This window comes from Chrysemys picta, chromosome 4 (genome assembly GCF_011386835.1).
Source record: "Chrysemys picta bellii isolate R12L10 chromosome 4, ASM1138683v2, whole genome shotgun sequence".
In the NCBI taxonomy this organism is placed as follows: domain Eukaryota; kingdom Metazoa; phylum Chordata; order Testudines; family Emydidae; genus Chrysemys; species Chrysemys picta.
Window position 1 is genome coordinate 94,108,618 of NC_088794.1, and position 22,119 is coordinate 94,130,736.

Below are 22,119 nucleotides of genomic sequence, written 5' to 3' on the forward strand. Positions count from 1 at the left end.
GATTCCAAAGAGGGAATTTTATGTTTGCACCTTCTGAGTGATCTTGCACTAATTTTTATGCTGAAAGTAGGATAAATCCAACTACACCACCTGGGGTTAAACACTAACAGCCTCACACAATTAAAGGCTGCATGCAAAGTTTGTTTTTAAATATCATGGAAAAGAGCAATGCCTGTTGGCTGGCTGTGTTTGTTGGACTGATGGTGTTTTGCTCCCAAATATCTGGCAGAGCAGGTGTCTGCTTGTCTGGTGGCGCATTGACTGGTAGTGAAGACAAGGTCACAGTTCATTTGCGCCATTAATGGGAAGAATGGTGGTCGGGGTGATTCAAGAGGGTGGGGTACTGCAGTCAAGAGTGTGGGAGAGCTGTGTGTGTCAGAAGGAAACGTGTGGGGGGTTTCTCCCCAGAATCCAAGTCTCTAATTTGTTTCCTTTGTGTGCACCAGGTACCCTAAGAGTGACACACAGCTCTAGTGCAGACAGCAAGAGTGAGGAAGCAGGATGTTGTCAAGGCCAAAGCCTGGAGAGTCTGAGGCAGATCTGCTGCGATTTCAGAATGAGTTCCTGGCAGCAAGGGCTTCCCCGGCGGTGAAAGTCGTGAAGAAAGCAGACAAGAGGCGAGGAGCTGCTGGCAGTGGAGATGAGGAGAGACCCCCACTGCAGGACAGCAGGGATGTGGTGATACTAGATGGTAACTTTCTTTGGGGTGTCTTTACTTTATGTTAATACGGACATCTTCCCCCTTTATCTTTGGGTAATCACTTGTATGCTTTGTGCCTTCTACCTCCTTGCCCTCAACATCCATCTGCTTTTCCCCTGCATTTGTATCCTGCTTGTGGTATTCTTCATCCTTACTCCCCTATATCTAGGGTAAAGTGCTCCTCTTATGATCTGTGCTTTGCTTCTGCGTGTCCTCCAACAGCATCTATCAGAGTTATCCCTGCAACACACGTCTGCCTCAAGTGCAATCCTGGCATCATACATCCATTCTCCCTGCAATATTCCATTTGCTTGGACTTATATTTGTAGTAGCTACCTCAGCTGTCTCATGTGCATAGCACCAGCTGTTTTACCCTGCATTTAGACTCTCTCCTGAGCGCCTCTGTTAAATTCTCCACACAGTCCTGCCGGCATCCAGCTGTTTTAGTGTGCTATATATTCCTTCCTCTAACATCCATCAGCCTGCCACTGCACTGATAACTATAACCAGTTCTATAGTACCTTTGATCATCCAAGTTCCAGGTGCTTTTATAACATCAATGATTTAAACCTCTCAGCCTTTGGTGAGGTAGGGAAATATTGTTCCCACTTTTACAGATGGAGAGACTAAGGCATTGACTTGTTCAAGGTCCCACAGAGAGTTACTGGCAGAGTGGGGACTAGAAGCTTGGTCTCTGGAATCCTTAGCCTGTGCTCTAACTGCAGAACAGTGCTTCCTCTCTGTTTCTGTATGTTGTCTTAGCATTTCTGTGTATTGCCCTTGTACCTATAGCTTTCCCTTGTGACCTGCAATTTTGAACTCAGTGCTCTTCCCTGTGCATACAACTCTTTAAAGCCTTTCCCCAGGAGTGATGCCTGTAAATAAATCAGCAATAAAATCTGTGAATACATAAGTTCAAACCCTCTGCTTCCCAGAGAAGTTGAGAATTCTCAACTTGCTGCTTCATCATGTTCAATTCTTGCCAAGGTAATAGGCACCTTAAAATACCAGAGCAAGATTTCCTAGTACGTATCTAGTCCCTAGAAGATATGAGTAACTCCTGTGCATCATAAATAGCCTCATGGAATATGCATTGAGGTTCTTTTGTTGTTGTTTTTGCCTCTTCAGACTTTCCGGATGTGCTCCCAGCCCTAACTCCAGCACCTCCAAAGAAGTCCAAGTTCAAAAATGCCTGTGTCCGCTTTGATGATGAGGATCCAGAGGAGAGATTGGAGTGTCATGATCGACACATCACGGCAGTCTTCAGCAAAATCATTGTGCGTTATGTGCTTGTGTGTTGTAATGGTGTGTCAGGTTGCTGTGAATAGAGCACTAGGGAGGGAGTGTTATCAGATGGGAGGAAGCCCTTGCTGTCCTAGAGTGTGGTGAATCCAGTAGCGGTGGCACTGCAGTATCCTGGAGCCCCTTGAGAAGAGCGAACAACTTGTGTGTGCACATGCAAGAAGTAGTTTGTTTAGTTCCTTCTGTTTTTCTTGTCTGCAGGAACGAGACACAAGCATGGCAGCTGTGACCATGCCAGTGCCCACTGGAGACCCGTTTCCCAGAGCGTTTCACCGGTCTGAAATAAAAAATGAGGTCAGAAATGCAGCTTCACCCGAGTCTTCCCTCACTTTCTTCTTTAACTACCAGAATTTCCCACTGTAGAGCAGAATGCCTGCCAACAGTATTGGTGCTTCTCTGGGCTATAAGCAGGCAGCTCAGCATGCTGGAGATCAGGAGCTAACTCCCATATCTACTGAAGTTGCTCCTCATCACAAGAAAGAGCTGTCCTGCCAAATCAGAGTCAGGGGTTGCCTTGTATCCTACAACTACATGAGATTGAATTCCCCTAATCTAGAAAGAGAGAGGTCCCTTCAGAGCTGTTTGCTGAGGAAGCGTGGGAGAATCCAGGTCTCACCATGTACATGGCCTGTTTTGTTTGTTTTGTTTTTTAACCAGCGAAAACACCATATTCTATTAATAAAGAATAAAAGACTTTAATGATTCAATTTATATCAATTCCCCAAGGGGTGGTACTACTTCACAAACCCTCTTGTGAGTTCATTTGCATTCGTATCTGTTGCAGCTTTGTGGGTTTTGATTTAGTTTGGCCTGAAATCTGCTAGAGAAGCTAGAATCAGAAGCAGCAGCTTCTGTCAACCTAGTTTTGCAGTAACAGGAGGTGCAGGCTAAGAAAACAAAACTGAGCGAGAGCGGGATCCAGTTTCTGGGGCGCTGACACATGATGGATGTGCTGGTGCATCTGAAGAGATGGCTTTTTAGAGGGAAGACTATTAAAAAGGAGTAGGTTCTATTAAACCACCAAGTTTGTTACTATAAATATGTAAGCATATGGAAGCAACTTCAGAGTTTTATTTTAATAGGCTCTCATTTTTTAGGCACTCTTCTCCCGTCACTGGGCAAGAAAAGTGCAGGAGTCCTGTTTCCTTAGGGTGCATGGATTACCTTCCTTAGCACAAGCAGTGCATTAATTTAGCCAGGATTATTTTAGCATCACTCGCCCACTTATTACTGTGTAAATCTTCTCACCCCACTGCAGTCCAATAATCTTGTAAGAAGCCTGTTCCAAGCATGTGGTGAGTACAGTACAACCCCCACTTATCCTCAGAAATGCAAAGCATTCAGATAAGCAGGGTTTCAGATTAACTGGACGTCGTGAGCTGTTGTGCTCATGGATATTTAGGTGTATCTGCTTTCTGATTTGCCAGAGTTCACCTATAATTAAACCCAGTTGCCTCTAATCAGCAAACAATGAGGGCAATTATTTTTCTCCTTCTGTTCTACCTTCAAACAATACAGTAGAAAACCGTCATGCATGTGCAGGAGAGAGGGCAGACACTAGTATTTATTTCCCTCATAAATGTCCTGTTCTAAACCCCCTGTTTTGGAAACACTTTTGTAGAGTGTATACACGGTTGTCTGTGATATGAGGGTGGGGGCATCTGGAGACGAGGTAGTGTTGATCTGGGAATTTATCTTCCTACAGGTGAAGGTGGAATCTGGAAGAAAAAGTATCTTTGCACAGAAGATAGCTGCTAAGAGAGCAGCTGAAGAGGCTGTGACAGCTCCACCTGCTGTTGAGACTAGGCATACACACAGAATATCAGCAGTTCCAGGTGCCATCTGTTCCCCTGGATCAGCAGAGGAGGAGCCACTCCACAGCACTAAGGATGGTGAGTCATGAAGCCCCTGTCTGTCTCAACTGTCATACTGAAATGGCCGCCACTAATGTAGATTGGGTTGTTCTTCTGTGTGTCTAATGTTAAATGGCTGGTGACTCTCAGATGGTCAGCTGTATTGATGGGAAGCCTAGGGTTTCTTCTGATAGGCCATTCTCCCCATACTTGGCTCCTCTCCAGCTGCCTGGTCCCCTCTCCCCCCCCTCCCAAATGCTCAATACACAAGGCTTTCAGCTGCTGTGGAGACAGTACAAAACATGATTGGTACAGAGATGTTACTTAGAACTGTTTGAAGAGCAGTCCAATGCCTGCAGGATTTCCAGTTTACAGTATTAGGGATGCTCTGGTATTGTATGGAGCAGATGGAATGTGCTGTCCTTCCAGACAAAAAGAATTGAATCCGGGAGACCATGTCCTTGTGGGGTGGACCATGGACCAGTTGAAGGATCTAAGTCTCTATCTGATAAAATGAGAATTTTATACCACTGTTAGGCTCATTCCATTTAACCCTTTCTTTAAGAAGGGAGCTAGATTGGCAGATAAAGAGAGAGCTGGGGTTTGCTCAGGGCATGATCTTTCTGCATACTTAGAGCTCTAACAGTCAAGGAGAAGAAAATCAGTAGATTAGCAGTCCCCAACCTTTCAAGGCAAATGTGTCTGTTTAGCAGACTTTCACCTGTTTGTTTATGTGCGCTCTAACCTGCAGTGCGGTTTGGGTAGTGCTCCATCTTTTACAATCATGAGAGCAGTGTGAGTGTTGGAGATTGCAAACATGGATAGGCTGGGGGCAGTGGTGGTGTACCAGGGCTTAGCAGAGAGCTAACATTAAACCTGGAGCAGGAACCTAAAGGGCAGGTAACAGTGGCTGGAAAAACTGGAATAGGTTATATTCACTGTTACCTTGGCTAGTAATCCATTGTTAAATACTGTTTTTATCTGAAACAACTGGAAAGTAGTTGATTTCTGTGCAGTGACATGTTTTTGATCTTTTCAGATTTGGATGAATTAATAATGCTATAGACATTTGACTCACTAATAACTTCTGTTGCTGGATTTTCTAGGCAAACCTGATGATGATGTGAGCACTCAGCGACCTCGTATCATAACTGGAGAGGGTCTTGGAAGCTTGGAGAGTGAGCGGGAAGCTCTGGCTATCCACGAGGAGAACCTACAGAAGTTGCACTCCATGACCCAGGAGGAGATCCTACAGGAACAGAGGAGGCTGCTGGTTCAGCTGGGTATGAACACCAGTATCCTGCACATGAGCACCTTGCTGCCTATTCCAGGGTGAAGGAGATATAGGGTGTTCTGGATAGGCCACAAAGGGATGGAGTAAAGCAGTTGCAGCCAGAATCTTGGGGGCATCCTTTATTCAGAGAGCTAAACTGTCCAAACCTCTGAGATGAAATTAGTCTTTATTTCTATTGCTTTTAACAAGACGGTATAAAAGGAAACCTTGTTTTCTACACTGTGGAACTCGCCCCCACAGAGTATTAGTGAGGCAGAAGACTTAATACATTTCAAAAAAACATTTCACTTCTTTTTTTTTTTTGGGGGGGGGGGGGGCGGGGGGGGGAATAAAAATACCTGTATTATCTATGTTTACGCCAAGCAGGGTAAAATTACCAGGACTTTCAGTCCTCTGGCTTCAGGGAATGAAACCGGTCAGATCTGTGGGTTGAATTTTATGCCCCCAAAATAGTGAATTGTCCATGAAGAATGGCTCACATGGAGGCAAATCCTAAGCCCAGGCTCCAGCCTCAGTATGTGGCCTGATGCTGGTCAGACACAAAGGAGTGGAGGAAAAGAATCCTCCCCTCCAGTCTCAGGCTGCATAGGGACACTGCGAGGGCTGTCTTCGTAATCAGTGTCTTCGGAATAATATTTATACATATAACTCTAGAATGATTAAGAAAACCTCTTTTTCCTCTTTCTGTGCAGTGAAGTACAGGAAAGCACAACTCTACTTGCGTTAATAGAAATAATGGGTGTTTTAAGTTGGTCGGACCCGACACACAGTGTTTGATCTAGTGGGATCCCTCACTGAGGGAGGTTTAGATTGAAGTGTGTGTGTGTGTGTGTGTGAGAGAGAGAGAGAGAGAGAAAGGGGCAAAGGGTAGCTTGTTGTGTCCCGATTTCTTCTGTTCCTTTCTATAAACTGATTTAAAAACATGGAGTACATTTACCAGAGTGAAATTTCCACAAGCCAATGTTAATCTAACAGTATAACTCCCTGCAGGGTTACAGAGAATTTCCTAATACCTTGTGCCTCCTCTCCCTGAGTAGTAATCAGTGTGATTGTTGTTGTTCTCTAATAACATTTCACTTCTGTTACCGTCTATTGGAGGATCTCTCTGCACTTGATAAACACTTAATGAACTGAATCTCACCATGTCCCCACGAGGGATGTAATTATTACTGTCCCCACTTGGCAGATGTGGAATCTCTCACATAGAGAGGTTATGTGCCTGGCACAAGATTATATGATGTCTGTGGCAGAGCTAGGGGTAAAACTCAGATCACCTGACTCTGACCTATATTTTAGTCTCAAGAATATTCTCTCCCCTCCAAACACCTTCCGCTTCCAAGCACCCTTTCCCCCCCAAATCACGAAGAGAGCTGCCAGTGTTTATATGTGGTATATCTTGACACTAGTAAGGTTTTTGATACTGTCTTGCATGACCTTCTTATAAACAAACTAGGGAAATACAACCTAGATGGAGTTACTATAAGGTGGTTGAATAACTGTTTGGAAACCCATTCCCAGAGAGTAGTTATCAATAGTTCACAATCAAGCTGTAAGGGCATATCAAGAGGGGTCCCACAGGGATCAGTCCTGAGTCCGGTTCTGTTCAATGTCTTCATCAGTGATTTAGATAATGGCTTGGAGAGTACACTTATAAAGTTTGCGGATGATATAGGGTGATCAGACAGCAAATGTGAAAAAGACCCCAAAATCGGGACTGTCCCTATAAAATCGGGACATCTGGTCACCCTAGGATGATACCAAGCTGGGAGGGGTTGCAAGTGCTTTGGATTCAAAATGATCTGGAGAAATGGTCTGAAGTAAATAGGATGAAATGCAATAAGGACAAATGGAAAGTGTTCCTTCCTAAGTGGAGTAATCAGTTGCACACATACAAAATGGAAAATGACTGCCTAGGAAGGAGTACTGCAGAAAGGGATTTGGGGGTCATAGTGGATCACAAGGTAAATATGTGTCAACAGTGTAACACTGTTGCCAAAAAATAAAATAAAAAGGGCAAACATTATTCTGGGATGTATTAGCAGGGGTGTTGTAAGCAAGACACGAGAAGTAATTCCGCTCTACTCTGCACCGATTAGGCCTCAACTGGAGTGTTGTGTCCTGTTCTGGGCACCACATTTCAGGAAAAATGTGAACAAATTGGCGAAAGTCCAGAGAAGGGCAGCAAAAACGATTAAAGGCCTAGAAAACATAATCTGTTAGGGAAGATTGAAAAAATTGGGTTTGTTTAGTCTGGAGAAGAGAAGACTGAGAGGGGACATAACGGTTTTCAAGTACATAAAATATTGTTACAAGGAGGAGGGAGAAAAAGTCTTCTCCTTAATCTTTGAGGGTAGGACAAGAAGCAATGGACTTAAATTGTGGTAGGGCGGTTTAGGATGGACATTAGGACAAAATTCTCAACTGGAGAATAAAGCACTAGAATAAATTGCCTAGGGAGGTTGTGGAATCTCCATTCATTGGAGATTTTTAAGAGCAAGTTAGACAAACACCTGTCAGGGCTGGTCTAGACAATACTTAGTCTTGCCATGAGTACAGGGGACTGGACTAAATGACCTCTCGAGGTCCCTTTCGTTCCTATGATTCTCTGGATGTGAAGTCCATGGCTGATATTAGGGACGGTGATCCAATTCAGATAGAGAACTCTTCTCAACTTGTACCCAGAACTTGAACTGAAACTTTGTTGTGGTTCAATAAAATGTGAATAATTCTTCTTACTATGTTCTGTGCTTCCTATTCATGTGGAACTCAGGTTGATGTCAATGAGAAATCCATATATAGGGAGCGCAGAATGTCAGAACTGAGATTACCAGGTGGATCTGAGAGCAGAGTTTTCTCTGTAATTAACAGTGTGACTTGTATGTGCCTTTTTTGTAATACAGGGGGCAAATTACTTTGTTTATATTTGCGAACTGGGAGAATTAATAGAATTTTGGGTTTTTCCCTGCCTTGAAAGACATTTATCAGATCGGTTCTTCCTGTCATTTTAACAACCAGTTGTCCCCATCAAGAGATCCTGAAGCAGTAAGTGTCTTCGAGAGGATCACCAAGAGCATTTGGGACTGGAGTAAAAAAGACTAAAACATTAAATAGTAGGAGTTGGACCAAGAAGCATTTTGGTGACTCAATTTTGCTATTCTATTTGTCTGTGATTACTTTCAGATCCCAGCTTAGTTGCTTTCTTAAAGTCACAACGTGGTGTTGACGAAGGCCAGGAGAGACGAGAGAAGCCTGGACATCCAGAACCTGGGACTGAATCCCAGCATGGTGCAAAGGAGACTGTGAAGGATTTCTCTGTAGGGGGGTCAGGCATGGAGGAGTCTGTGTGGCCTGAAAAAGATACAAGAATGGAAATTACAGGTAACAAAACTTGTACTTGGTGGCATGCTAGACCTCATTCTGTGGCAAGATTGTCTGTTTTCTGAATCATTCCAGTGCTGAATTCTGCAGCAATTCGTTAAATACCCAAATTAGCCTTTGGTCAGACGTTTTTGAAGAAATCAAATTTTGGGTCCAAGTGGAACAACACCACTTATTTTAATTTGAGCTCCATGCATTGTAAGGGTGCTTTTTTTTTTTTTTTTTTTTTTTAATACAATGCGGATGGTAAATGGGGAGAACCCATTAATCCCTGTAACTTATTCAGAGATGCATTGGGTGGAAATGCATTTTATAGGGTGAGCCTCATTGATCTTCTGAGCAGGGAAAGGAAAGGACAGAGTGTGGCAAAAAGAAACAGAGAGGCAGCTGCTGCTGGAATAGCTTTCTTTAAATGGCACCCCTACTTCACGAAGAGCTGCTTTCTCTGGGAATGACTGATGCTCTTTGCTGCTGATTCATTTGTAGCATGGCCCAGGGATGTCAGCAACCACTGTTGAATCGCAATGAATCTGCACACCTACAGGATGGGTATTTACAGCCTTTGGGTCTCGGCTTCTGCCTTCAAGAGTTCAGCTCTCGTGGAAGGTGCAGGCCCTACTTGTAAGACAAGATGTTAGTGGGAATTCTGCTGTAAATAGTCTTGGTCAGGTTGGGTGACCTAGTTGGTCTTTTCTTACCTTACTTCTCATGATCTTACTGTGTGGCTTGGAGCTGAGAACCAACTGAGTGGATTTCCAGCGGATGCCTGCCTGGTGCTCACACAGGGGTGGTTGTTGTTGGGGCGCTCCACCATTCTTTGGGTGACAGAATAGTACAAAGCAGCAAGAGAGCAATCGTGCTGTAGAATTGTCATTTACAGAGTGAAACTTTCAGAGATAATCCTACTAACTTCTCTGTGGTGTTTCCTGTGTTTTGCTTTGCCGGAGCTGGTCTTTGAAGTTCAGACAGAGAGGAGGCAAAGTGTGTATGGGAGAGGGTGTGGAAATGCCAGTTTCTTGTCAATGAATATCTTGGTTCCCGGATCAGCAACAATCCCCTCAGGCCCTTGAGTTCCCACTCAGGTGTCTCCTACCCCGGCTCAGCAGATGTTTTGCTGTCAAGTAATCCAGTATTGTTTCTGGTTCCCCTCTGAGCAGTGCTTCAGGGGCACCATATAGTGTTCCCTTGGGTCTTATTCTCCCCAACCCCCTATTAGCAAACATCTCTTTGTCCCCACTCTGTCCCCAAGGTCTTCTACTTTTTCTCCTGTCCATGGAGATGAGGGGCACCAGTCAAGGCTCAGTTTTTCTTCCTCTCTCAGAATGGGCGGGGGAGGGGGAGAGTGTCTCCTTTTCTCACCAAACCCCATAGAAGGGAAACAGGGGAACGGGAGGGGCAGGAGTAAGTCTCCACCCTTTCTGCTCTCCCGAAAGGAGGCCAATTTCTATCCACTGTGCATAAAAGGGGCTGTGGCCTTCCAGGCTGGGAGGAAGGTGAGATACTGGGAGCTACAGTGCTGCCAGTGCAGAATAAGTGCCCACTGAATCTGGCCTCAGTCTAGCCAGAGTCCTATTCCCAGCAGAGCCACAGTGCAGATCAGATGTATGGCTACTGAATTTGCTGAGATAACCAATCTGTGTGTCCTCTGCATACTTTAATGCCTAGTCCTATTTCCCTTTTTAAAAAAGTTAAATGAATTGGTGGGTCTCAGCTGAGCTGCTAGTGGTCCTCACCAAAGTGCCAATGCAGCTGGTGGTAATTGTCCCCTTACTTCCCGTCTCAGCAGAGAGGCCAAGGAGAGAATGGACATGGAGACAGAAACACCCTCCTGCCGTAGGTCCTTGTTGGGGCACTATGGGAGGGCACTGTGGGGAAGCCAGCACTGCTGCTGCACCTGCTGCTGTCCCTGTCCTCTTGACAACAAGAAGACCTCTGTCTCCAGGAGTCTTACTCAGCACTGAATTCTCTTCGAGAACAGGAGTACTTCTGCCTTAAATTTCTGTTCCCAGTCCTGCTTTTCTCCCTGTTGTTTTGTTTGTGCCTTTTCCTTTTCTCCATCTTGTTGCCCGTTTCTTCCCCCACACTGTGCCTTTGTTGTTTACATTTCTCCCTTGCTGGTGTACCACTCCCCAATTTCACATTGTTCCTTTGCTGTCTCCATCTCCCGATTCTCTCTTCTGATGTTTTCTCTGGGTCACAGTGCAGCGTGCAGGCTGCCTAATGAGATCTTTGAATTGCTCTTGGATTTCAGCAGTGTGTTTTGGGAAGATAACGACGGTGTTTACCATTTCGTTGGTGAGAGAGAAGCTTGTGTGTGTGGAGGTGAAGGAAAGCTGTTTTAGCATCTATTGAAGAAAACGCCTCATTCAACAATCCTTCTGCTGTTTCTTCACAACAGTTTTCTCCCTCTCTGATTCTTTATCTCCGTCAGCCTTAATATAAAGGTTATTTTTAGCTCTTCAGTTCCAGAACAATGGAGTGTACAAGCTGCATCTTAGTAAGTGACACTCGCTTGCCCCACTCCACACCAGGCACCAGCACAAATTAGTTGCTCAGGAGAAGTGGTCTTTAAAGGGTGGGCAGGGTTGTACTGGAGCTCTTGGGAAGAGTATGTTGGTTGGGGAGGGTGCTTTGCTCCCCATAGAAGCCAGTGTTGGAATGGGAAAAGGGGATTTTCTATGGGAAACTTCATATTTCAAGGAGGAGAGGAGCAGGAGAGCAATTTACAGAAAGAAGCAATTCTAAAAATCATTGAGGCATTTCTAACTGCATGAGGTTACGCATGCAATGCACGGTGCCTGGCAGGAGATGTAATATTAATTTTACATTAGCACTTAACGTTGGGAAGCTGCCACTGCTGATGTCAAGGAGTATATTCATCATGAGTAAACTCGCAGAAATGGCAACCCTGAATCCCACAGGAAAGAAAACAGCCCGGTTCAACAGCACTAGGGGAGGCATTCATTCAATAGTGAAAACTTCCTTCTTAATGAGAATAAAAGGCTTCGATTTCTGATAAACAAGGTTCCAAGTCCTTTGCCCAGAGGTTGTACTCTCATCAGAGGAAAAAAGTGCCTACAGGATCTGAGAAGGAGAGTGGAGAGAGGGAGAGTTGGGTTTGTAACCCTTAAAGCAATGGAAGCCCTGTAAAATTCAGTACATATGTTGCATTCAGGCTACCAGCTTGTGTTTCTGTAAAGGGATTTCTCAGTAATTGAACAATCTGCTGATGCCTTGGAATATGTATCCGTCTTTTCCTGTTGACAAGATTGTAATGCAAGGGCCAGCAGTAATATTAATAATCCTGTTCATGGCATGATTAAATTAGCCCTTTCCATTTAGTGATTAATGGAGAGGGGAAAAACAACTTGTTGAATTAGAAATGTCAATAGATTTCAGTTTTCTGGTGATTTTACTTCCTCTTGTTTCACACCCACCACCCACAAACATGCCATCTTCTTTCATTTCATATGCTTTTTTTCTTTAATTAAAATGTGCACTGGGCCTTTGGCTGAAGTTCTGTGGAACAGTTTTCTGGCTGGGGTATATAACTGCGCTTGATTCCTTGCCTTATTCAATACTACACTAATCATGAGTCTATGGCTATGTCTCAGAAATTATGGGGGCCCTTTATGAAGATTAAAGGGCTAACTGGAGACATGAGCCAGGAAAAGGTTAGGCTTCAGGCCGGGCCAATTATCTGTGGGAAAAGGACTGATCAGGAAAAAGGATTTATGTGTATCCGTTGTTTCTTGCAAGGGTGCTTCAGTGCACAGGATTACAGCAGTAATTTAAATGTCTCCATGTCCTGCTCTTGTTTTGTTCAATCAGAAACAAAGCTGCTACTCTTTAATGCCCTCTGGTCACAGCAACCAGTTCTGGTCCTTTAGCTAATGTTTGTGTGGTTTCCTGGGTGGAATCTGGAGAGGGAAAAGACTGGTAGCTCATCCATCCTTAAGCCAGCATGGGACAGATTTCTACTGAACCTTTGCTAGTGTTTAGTTGGCTCCAGTTACATGTCCCAAGCACCCCTTCCCTTTGGAGAGTAACTTGCAGCTTAAGTCATCTCTCTGACAAAAAGTTTTCCATGATGTTGAGCCTAAATTTCCCCTCTCTCAATTTCTTCTAGTTTAAAGCTCTGTTTATTATGCTAAATAATTGATCTTCCTCCGTGGTGTTTACATCTTTCAAATACTTGTCAGCTGTTGTCGTGCTTCTCCACTGAGTCGTGGCTCAGCCAAGCTCTCTCTCTATATGTATTTATCTCTGTGAAGGGTGTTTGCTTGCCTCAGGATCACCTCTTCATGGCCAGGCGTGGCATACCAGTGGTTTCCCCACATGATGCCCTCTGCTGATGGCTGTTCCAGTGGCCTCTCTTCTTGTAACTCAGTCCTCTGGCCAGGTCATGATTTCATCCACCCCTTCCGGGGTAACACAGTCTGACCTAGAATAGTTCAGTGCCTTCACCAGAAGGTCTTTTGGCCCCAACTCTAGGCTCCTGCCACTTTCCCAGGGGCTGGGAGGCAAAACTAGGCCCTCCCACTACACCGGGCTCCAGCCCAGGGATCCTGTAACCAGCAACCAGGGTTTGTGCACTCCCACACACAAGAGATGCCTCCCAGCTGCTTACCAGCCTTCTCTAGTCAGGCTAGGATCCCAGGGTTTATCCCCACCCACCCTGACTCTCTCGCTGTAGCCCCCTTCTGCTACAGATTTCTGCTCTTTATACTAACCAGCCTGCTCTTGCCCAACTGGGCTTCATGATCAGTTAAGTTTGGCTGTCCCTCCCGGAGCAGCCAGGTAACATAACTGGCCTCTCAGGCTCACATTGACCCACTCAGGGCCTGTGTGGGATTTGCACGCCATCACAAGTTTTTAATCTTTTCTCAGAAGTCAATCACTTCAGCTTCTGACTAGGTAGCCAGAACTGAATACAACATTGCAGGTATGAGTACATCAGATCTGTGTAGTGAGGGACTATTACCTCTCTGTCCTGTGACGTGATGTCGCTAGGCAGCTCAATATTGCACTGACCTTTTTGTTACCATAATTTACTGCAGGCTAATAATTTACTGTCCATTCTCATCTGTTTCTTTCAGCATTACTGCTTCCTAGCTTTCTACCTCTTTGTTTCAGATTATTTTCCCTCAGATGTTAGCTTGCAGTTCTCAAACTTGAATCTAATTTTTTTTCTGTCCATGTTTCTAATCTTTGTTTGTATCCTGTCTGGTGTTCAGCTCCTCCCAAATTAGCATCGTCTGTGAATTTCATTACAGTGCTGTTTACTTCCTCTTCTAGAGCTTATGAAAGATTAAAACAGCAGTAAATCTTTGATGTTTATGCACCAGCTATGAGTCAATTTGAAAATGTTTTTTTTGTTACTTTACATGAAAACTGCACATGAAATACTCTTAAAGCCAAATATTTGGCTGTCTTTCTCTATGCCCAGGAAAGATAATGCCTCTGATGCTTTCTCTCCCTCCTCAAAGAAGTTGACCTTCCCATCAAGCCCCAGAAGGAATGGATCCACATGAACAATGTGGAGTTTGAGAAGCTGGAGTGGATAAAGGATCTGCCCTACCCCCGGCAGAGGAGAACCAAAAAGGTTTGAAAAGTAGAAACTGATTTTCTCCCTTTTCGTTTGTTGGTGGGATGTGTGGTTCATGCTGGTGAAGTCTTCAGAGACTGATGTTGCTGGAAAATGCGCCTTCTCTTCTTCAAACTATAAATGATGCTAACAATGGCATCTCTCCAGATCTGTTCCTGTCCTCTTTTAGAGTGTGATGAGAATCCAGTTACCTTTTCCATAATACTATGCAGGGTAGATCTGGAATTAGAGGGGACTAGGGATTGAGATGGGAATTTAGTATCTAGTGGCTGAGAGATCTGGGAATTTGAAGTTTGGAAACTAGAATATGTGGGGAAATAGCTCTGGAATTTAAGAAACCAGGGCAACGGAAATAAGTTCTAGAGAACTTGAGACTTCGTGAGCTAAGAGCTTGAAACTGTATTGAGGAAGTAAGATATAAAAGCTGAGTGGAGTGGAAGGCAGTAAAATAACTTTTTTTTTTTCTTTTTTAATAGGGAATGCAAGCCCGATTTAGTTTGAAAGGAGAATTGATTCCTCCAGATGCAGATTTACCTACTCATCTGGGTCTACACCACCATGGAGAAGAAGCAGAAGTAAGGGAGATACCAGAATAAAGTGGAAATGGAAAGAGAGTACACCTTATTCTGATTTCCATGTTTAATTCTCAGATTCTTCGTGTCTGGATATCCTCGTGATGTGTACCTTAGGAATGCGTTGATAATTCTGTGTTGAAGTAGGACCCAGGAGAGAAATCAGAACATACCGAGCTGCTATTTCCCCCCCCCCCCCCATCCCATTTTAAAACCTATCTACTTGCAAAAGAATACCCCCACACAATTGGCTTACCTATCAAGGTGAAGCCTCCCTTTAGCCAGTCTCTCAATGAAGTAGAATCTCTTCAGTCATTTGCATAAAGCAGCACCCACAACTCTTTTGCAATGCAGTTTATCCCTTGTGCTATGTAGTATTTTGTAACTACTCTAAGGATCCTGTTTTATCTATTTTTTTTCTTTCCCCTCCCCCTCTGTGTAGAGGGCTGGTTACTCCCTCCAAGAGCTCTTCCACTTGTGCCGCAGTCAGCTCATTCAGCAGAGGACATTGGCACTACAGGTGCTAGGCCATGTTGTCCAGAAGGTGAGTGACCTTTGTATGGAAGTTCTTCCTCCTAGTTTACACTGCTGGCAATGTCAGGGCCCAGATTCTCTAATGTGATGCGTTCGCTTTGCACTGCTCAGGCAGCACAAAGTGGATGGATTCCAGCCAGAAGTCATCAGCAGAAAATTCCCCTTATGAAGGAGAACCGCTCACAGGTGTGAAGCTGGCAGAGCCAACTACTGTATCGCCTTTCCCTGCCGCCTTGGCAAAGGGGCAGGGTGTGTGCATGCACATGTCAGGTGTAGGCCTGTGTGAATCCAAGTGGAATTGTGCTATGGGAAAACTGAGCGCCAGCTATCTCAAAAGTGCTGTTCAGCAGTGTCACAGAAATTGCATATTTGGTCGGTCCATGGTTTCATCTGACTAGGGCTGTCAAGTGATTAAAAAAATTAATTGGGATTAATCACGTGATTAAACAATAGAATACCATTTATTTAAATATTTTTGGCTGTTTTCTACATTTTCAAATATATTGCTTTCAATTCCAACACAGAATACAAAGTGTACAGTGCTCACTTTATATTTATTTTTGATTACAAGTATTTGCACTGTAAAAAAACAACTGAAATAGTATTTTTCAGTTCACCTAATACAAGTACTGTAGTGCAATCACTTTATCATGAAAGATGAACTTACAAATGTAGAATTATGTACAAAAAAACCTGCATTCATAAATAAAACAATATAAAATTTTAGAGCCTGCAAGTCCACTCAGTCCTACTTCTTGTTAAGCGAATCACTCAGACAGACAAGTTTGTTTACATTTGCAAGAAATAATACTGCCTGGTTCTTGTTTACAGTGTCACCTGACAGTGAGAACAGGCGTTCTCATGGCGCTGTTGTAGCTGGAATCGCAAGATACTTACGTGCCAGATGCACTAAAAGATTCATATGTCTCTTCATGCTTCAACCACCATTCCAGGGGACATGCGTCCATGCAGATGATGATGGGTTCTGCTTGATAACGATCCAAAGTAGTGCGGACCAACGCATGCTCATTTTCAATATCTGAGACATATGCCACCAGCACAAGGTTGATTTTCTTTTTTGGTGGTTTGGGTTCTGTAGTTTCCGCACTGGAGTGTTGCTCTTTTAAGACTTCTGAAAGCATGCTCCACACCTCGTCCCACTCAGATTTTAGAAGGCACTTCAGATTCTTAAACCTTGGGTCGAGTGCTGTAGCTATCTTTAGAAATCTCACATTGGTACCTTCTTTGCGTTTTGTGAAATCTGCAGTGAAAGTGTCCTTAAAATGGACATGTGCTGGGTCATCATCCAAGACTGCTATCACATGAAATACATGGCAGAATGTGGGTAAAACAGAGCAGGGGACATACAATTCTCCCCCAACGAGTTCAGTCACAAATTTAATTAACACATTTTTTTAACCAGCATCATCAGCATGGAAGTATGTCCTCTGGAATGGTGGCTGGAGCATGAAGGGGCATACGAATGTTTAGCATATCTGGCACGTAAATATCTTGCGATGCTGGCTACAAAAGTGCTATGCAAATGCCTGTTCTCACTTTCTGGTGACATTGTAAATAAGAAGAGGGCAGCATTATGTCCGGTAAATGGAAACAAATTTGTTTGTCTTAGTGATTTGCTGAACAAGAAGTAGGACTGAGTGGACTTGTAGGCTCTGAGGTTTTACATTGTTTTGGTTTTGAGTGCAGTTATGTAACAAAAAAAATCTACGTTTGTCTTTTTCAGGACAAAGATTGCGCTACAATACTTGAGGTGAATTGAAAAATACTATTTCTTTTGTTTATCATTTTTACAGTTCAAATATTTGTAATAAAAAATAATATACACTTTGATTTCAATTACAACACAGAATACAACATATATGAAAATGTAGAAAAACATCCGAAATATTTAATAAATTTCAATTGGCATTCTATTGTTTAACAGTGCAAATAAAACTGCGATTAATTTTTTTGAGTTAATCGCGTGAGTTAACTGCGATTAGTCGACAGCCTTACATCTGACATAAGCTATTTTATTGCACTTTCTCTCCCATTGGCTGAGCTAGACCTGTGACATGCTTGTTCTTATAGCAGGTGAGAATAAACCATCCTACTCCTAAAGCAATGCACCAGCACCGGTGGCAGAATGAATTGTCTGCCTCAGTGGAAAGCAGCACAACTTCCTACTTGGCTCACAGGGAACGTACTGCTGCGGATGTCAGCAATGAATGATGCAGAGAGGACTTAATATGAAGAACTTTGTGGGATGGGGTGAGGAGCAGGAGTTTGGTCCAGAATTAAAAAGTATGATCTCTGAGGTGAGGGAAGGGAAGCCATTCACATACAGAAAACAAAAGAATAGAAACCAAAGGATTAAGAGTCTTCCTACTCCTGCTGCACTTGCTTTTCACTCTCCCTGCCCCACACATTGATAGGGTTAGTGCAGAGGGACTAGACCACAGTGGGAGAGCATTAGTTCAGTCATAGGGATAGTTTGTCATGCTTAAACAGGAAAGGAGTTGTGATCCCTCACACTAAGTGTGAAATGTCAGCAAATGGCGGAATGGCATGAGGAATGTGGGACCACTCCCCTCTAGTGGAGGTACAAAAGGAGTATTTTGGGGGGACTGTGGCTCATGAAGCTGCAATCAGTCTGGTGTTCATGATGTGCCATGGCAGCACGGCCTTCCTCATGGATCTCTGTGTGTTTGCAGTGTAATTGCTTACGTATATTTATCCAGTCGGGGCATTTTGATGAACCTCCTCTGTAGAGAGGGGAAGGTTCAAAAGAAGCCATGTCAGGTTGTTAGTTGGAAACATTCCCAAACTGCACAGCATTGTGGGTATCTGAACTGAACATGACCCTAATGAATTTCTGTGCATCTTGCATGTCCGTTGGAGTCCAGGATGCCTGCTGGATTCCCTTTTTAATTGGTTCTAAAGTCTACTTGCGGGAAACTGCGAGGGTCATTCTGGAGTTAATTAGCTTTGGATTAAAAATGTGTAGCCACTACACCTCTACCTCGATATAACACTGTCCTTGGGAGCCAAAAAATCTTACTGCGTTATAGGTGAAACCGCGTTATATCGAACTTGCTTTGATCTGACGGAGTGCGCAGCCCTGCCCCACCCGGAGCACTGCTTTACCGCGTTATATCAGAATTCGTGTTATATCGGGGTAGAGGTGTATGTAATGTTCCAGCCTTGCTGTGCAGCTCCCACTGGACAGGGTGCTCCATCGTTGTCACTGACCAAACACAGCTCTCTTAGCTGCTTTACATTTAACATAGGCAACAGCAAGTGTGGTGCATGTTAATACACAGCTGGCTTTAATGGGGTGACCCTGTTGTTGATGCTGAGGTTGTGGATGGCATTTCTTTCAGGCCAAGGCTGGGGAGTTTGCCTCCTCCCTGAAGGGTAGTGTCCTGCGCTTGCTGCTTGATGCCGGATTCCTCTTCTTGTTGCGCTTCTCCTTGGATGATACAGTGGATAATGTCATTGCGGCATCTGTCCGGGCTCTCCATATACTGCTGGTGTCCCCTGAAGATGAGGTGAGAGAGTGGTGCTGGGTGTAATACCGATTTGGGTGTGGGAATCAGAAGGAAGGGGCCTATTAAGTCGTTTGGACCAAGCCGTATGGTGGTCAGTGTCATTATTCTCCACAGAACACTATTTTCATGCTTTGTTCAGTCTCACTGTAAGCAATGGGGCTTCCACCACTCCTTTTCCTTGGCCCTAATTACTCTAATAGATCTGACTATTCAGAATTTGTTCCTGCTGTTCAGACTAACTCTGCCTTGCCCTAAATTCATCTCAGGGCTGCTGAACTTCTCTCGTTTTTTTGGTGTGCATGTACACTGTATTATTTCACAGCCCCGTTTTCAGGCTAAATGTATTTAGTTCTTTTAATCTGACCTCTTACATCAGTGGTTTCCAGCCCTTTATTGTGGTGCCCCCTTTCCAGCCAGTGGACTGGCTGCTGGATGCTCTCCCTCTCATGCCTTATCCCAGCACAGTTGCTGCTCTCACTCGATTCATCTGTTCATTTTCTCTGCTTCCTTCTCCTGGGCCCTTTTGCTGTTTTCTTGGCCTTGTTTCTCATTCTTTCCTGCATCCCCCTTTCACCAGAAGACTGCAGGTCTTTTTTTTTTGCGGTGTAGTTATCATGGATAACCCTCTGGGGCAAAGACGCACATGCCCTCCTGGCTGGGCTTACCCTGCAGAAGGAGCATGGGTGAGCCCTGCTGCCTGAATCTTCAGCCTTTTGACCAGGAGCTGCTCCCCTAGGGGGCTGCAGTAGGACTGCCATTGAAGTAGGCAAGGAAAGCAGGTAGCTTTCAAGCAGTCCCCTGCAACTTCCTCCAATCACAGGAGGATAGTCCCAGTGGGGAAGGTGAGGTGAATGGAGGGTCATGTAGCTTTCCCTGTCATAGAATCATAAAATGTGAGAGTTGGAAGGGACCTCAGGAGGTCATCTAGTCCAACCCCCTGCTCAGAGCAGGACCAATCCACAGACAGATTTTTGCCCTAGATCCCTAAATGGTCTCCTCAAGGATTGAACTCACAACCCTGGGTTTAGCAGGCCAATGCTCAAACCACTGAGCTATCCCTCCCCCCTACTGTTTCTTTCCTCTGCTCCTTCATCCCTTGGTCTGATTATGCTCTCCTGGGTGGGCCCTGCCCCTGGCATTGGAAACAGTGCCATAAACCAATCCTTCCAGCCTCTCAATGATTTTTTTTTTCTCTGACTCCCTTTTGAATTGTCTACATGTTTCTGGTAACTAGGTGCCCAGAGCAAAATGTAGTAGTCAAGGTGCTCTCTGCTGGAGCCATAAAAGAAGGAATGTTGCCGCCTTGACTTTTGGTATGATGTCTTTGCATATGCAAGGCCAGAAACTCTACCAACAATTGCACTATAAAGGCATCTGTCTGTGTTGTGATTTCTCATTTTGAACATCCTCAGTGTGTCACTCATGTTATCAGGCTTCGGAGGGTGGCTCCAGATGTACGAAGGAAGGATGGTCTTGTGTGTAGAGCTCTGGACTGGGCATCTGCCATTGTGTCCTTGGCTGTGCCACAGACCCGTGGCGTGATCTCACAGCCTCAGTCTGCCTGTATCAAATCGGGATAAACAATACTGCCTTGTCTACCAGGGATGTTTGGAGGCTCCATTTATTAATAATTGTCAAGCACTCTGAGATCATTAGCTGGAAGATAATTTACATGTGCAAAATACTTGTTATCCAAGGGTAATGCTCCACAAATATGTCATCATTAACTTGTCTCACCTTCATCTGTGCATGACCTCACTCTTGAGGAGTACTCCAGCTTTTCCAGGTGTGCCCAGTTTCTGCCTAGTTAAGGGTCTGTTAATATATCTGTTATCTCTGTTATAATTTCAGGTCTTTATCATTCTAGCTAAACCTTCCCTTCATCCATAAATTAGGTCTTGCCTAAGGGAGGTGACTTATTTCGTATTAATTATTTGAAGACTGAAATAATCTATCTAGAGCTTTTTGATTTCTAAGTTTACAAGAGTGGATCCCAATTTCAGGGTTTCCAGCTGGAATCCCAGCCTTCTCTCTGAGCCCTTGACATCACAGTTTACCCTTCATCTTTTCAGCATTGCTTTTTGTGCCTAATAATAGTTCAAACTTCTATAGCACCTTTCATCCAAGATTGTTCAAGAACTTTACAAGCATTAACTAAGCCGCACCACACCTTTGTTTTACTGATTGGCAGACCAAGTGATATGAGTTTAAAGGGACTCTGTCAAGTAGTTGAAGCCTCAAATTTAGTTTTCATTTAAAAAAATAAAAGTTTTTCTGCAGTTAAAAATATTCACTGGAAAACAGGTCTGGTTGGATGGAAACATTTCTCTGAAGTGGTGGAAGCTCAGATATTTACAGCCTTGTTCTAAAGCAGAAGAACTTGAATGTGAAATGGGATAGAAACAAAAGTAAAGCTGTCTAGTCTATATGTTCATTGCCCAAGCTGAGAAAGGTGCAAAAAGTAAACCAAGTTTAATGTAGAAGAAAATGGATAACTCTTATTTTAACATACGTTTTAACTTAAATGCCTCTCTAAGTGACCCATTTGAGGTCAACAGTGAGCCCGCAGTAGAAACTGGAATAGAACCCAAGAATCTCACTTTCCAGGTAACCACTAGATAAACCGTTACTACCCATCCTGCATATTTGTTTAGAATGCTTTTGTCTCAGTAGAATTTGGACCAGTCTGAGGTTGGCATCCTCCCTAGGTCCCTTTAGCTTAGACTTGGGCTCTGTGAATGCACCATGGTTTCTTGTTCCCATTTTGGGCTGCACTGGCTTGTATTCAAAAGCATTTTTAAAATGCTTCCCTTTCCACCTTCCCTTTGCTATAATTTACGTATGTGCTTTTCTTTTCCTTACAGGAGTATCTTGACCAGACTTTCTCATGGTACCAGGGGATGGCTGTGTTCCCCTTCACCCCCAACAGTGAAGAGGAGGAGGAAGAGGAAGAGGAAGAATTGACTCTAATGGAAAAAACACAAGGGAAAAAATCAAAGGTTGAAAACAAGCCAGATCCAGATGTGGCCCGGTATGATGTCATAAAGGTAAACCCATAGCTATGTCTGGAATCTCGGCAGCAAAACCATATCTGCATGAAGGCTGTATGTGCTGTTAAAGCTTGCTAGATGGACCTGTACATTGAAATTCCAATGTGATTTGTGGAACATTGGTGACCTTGATGTCACCACCATTTATGGCATGTCACCTAAGTGAGACCACCTAATAATTCATTCACCTCCCTCTTATGCTTGCGTTTTGCAGTTAAACACTTACAACTTTAATGTGAATTCTCCATGCACTTCTCTTCATCCCTGTCCCACTGAT

General features: G+C 44.0%; 1 protein-coding gene across 7 annotated transcripts in view; it reads left to right on the top strand.

The window, feature by feature from the left end:
• The window catches only part of RPAP1 (RNA polymerase II associated protein 1), a 53,736-nt gene that overhangs the window by 6,101 nt on the left and 25,516 nt on the right, over positions 1-22,119 (top strand). For 4 of the 7 annotated variants that reach the window (XR_010600640.1, XM_065593081.1, XM_065593086.1 and 1 more), the window contains exons 2-13: positions 447-691; positions 1,829-1,977; positions 2,204-2,296; positions 3,708-3,894; positions 4,962-5,138; positions 8,330-8,527; positions 14,017-14,132; positions 14,612-14,710; positions 15,150-15,251; positions 16,986-17,012; positions 18,625-18,792; positions 21,657-21,839. Coding sequence is in view for 6 of the 7 variants with exons in the window: in XM_065593081.1 (XP_065449153.1) it covers positions 502-691; positions 1,829-1,977; positions 2,204-2,296; positions 3,708-3,894; positions 4,962-5,138; positions 8,330-8,527; positions 14,017-14,132; positions 14,612-14,710; positions 15,150-15,251; positions 16,986-17,012; positions 18,625-18,792; positions 21,657-21,839 (1,689 nt within the window). In the remaining variant the exon portion in view is untranslated. The remainder of the gene's footprint in view (positions 1-446; positions 692-1,828; positions 1,978-2,203; positions 2,297-3,707; positions 3,895-4,961; positions 5,139-8,329; positions 8,528-14,016; positions 14,133-14,611; positions 14,711-15,149; positions 15,252-16,985; positions 17,013-18,624; positions 18,793-21,656; positions 21,840-22,119) is intronic. The other 3 variants (XM_065593084.1, XM_065593087.1, XM_065593085.1) reach the window with 1 other exon arrangement.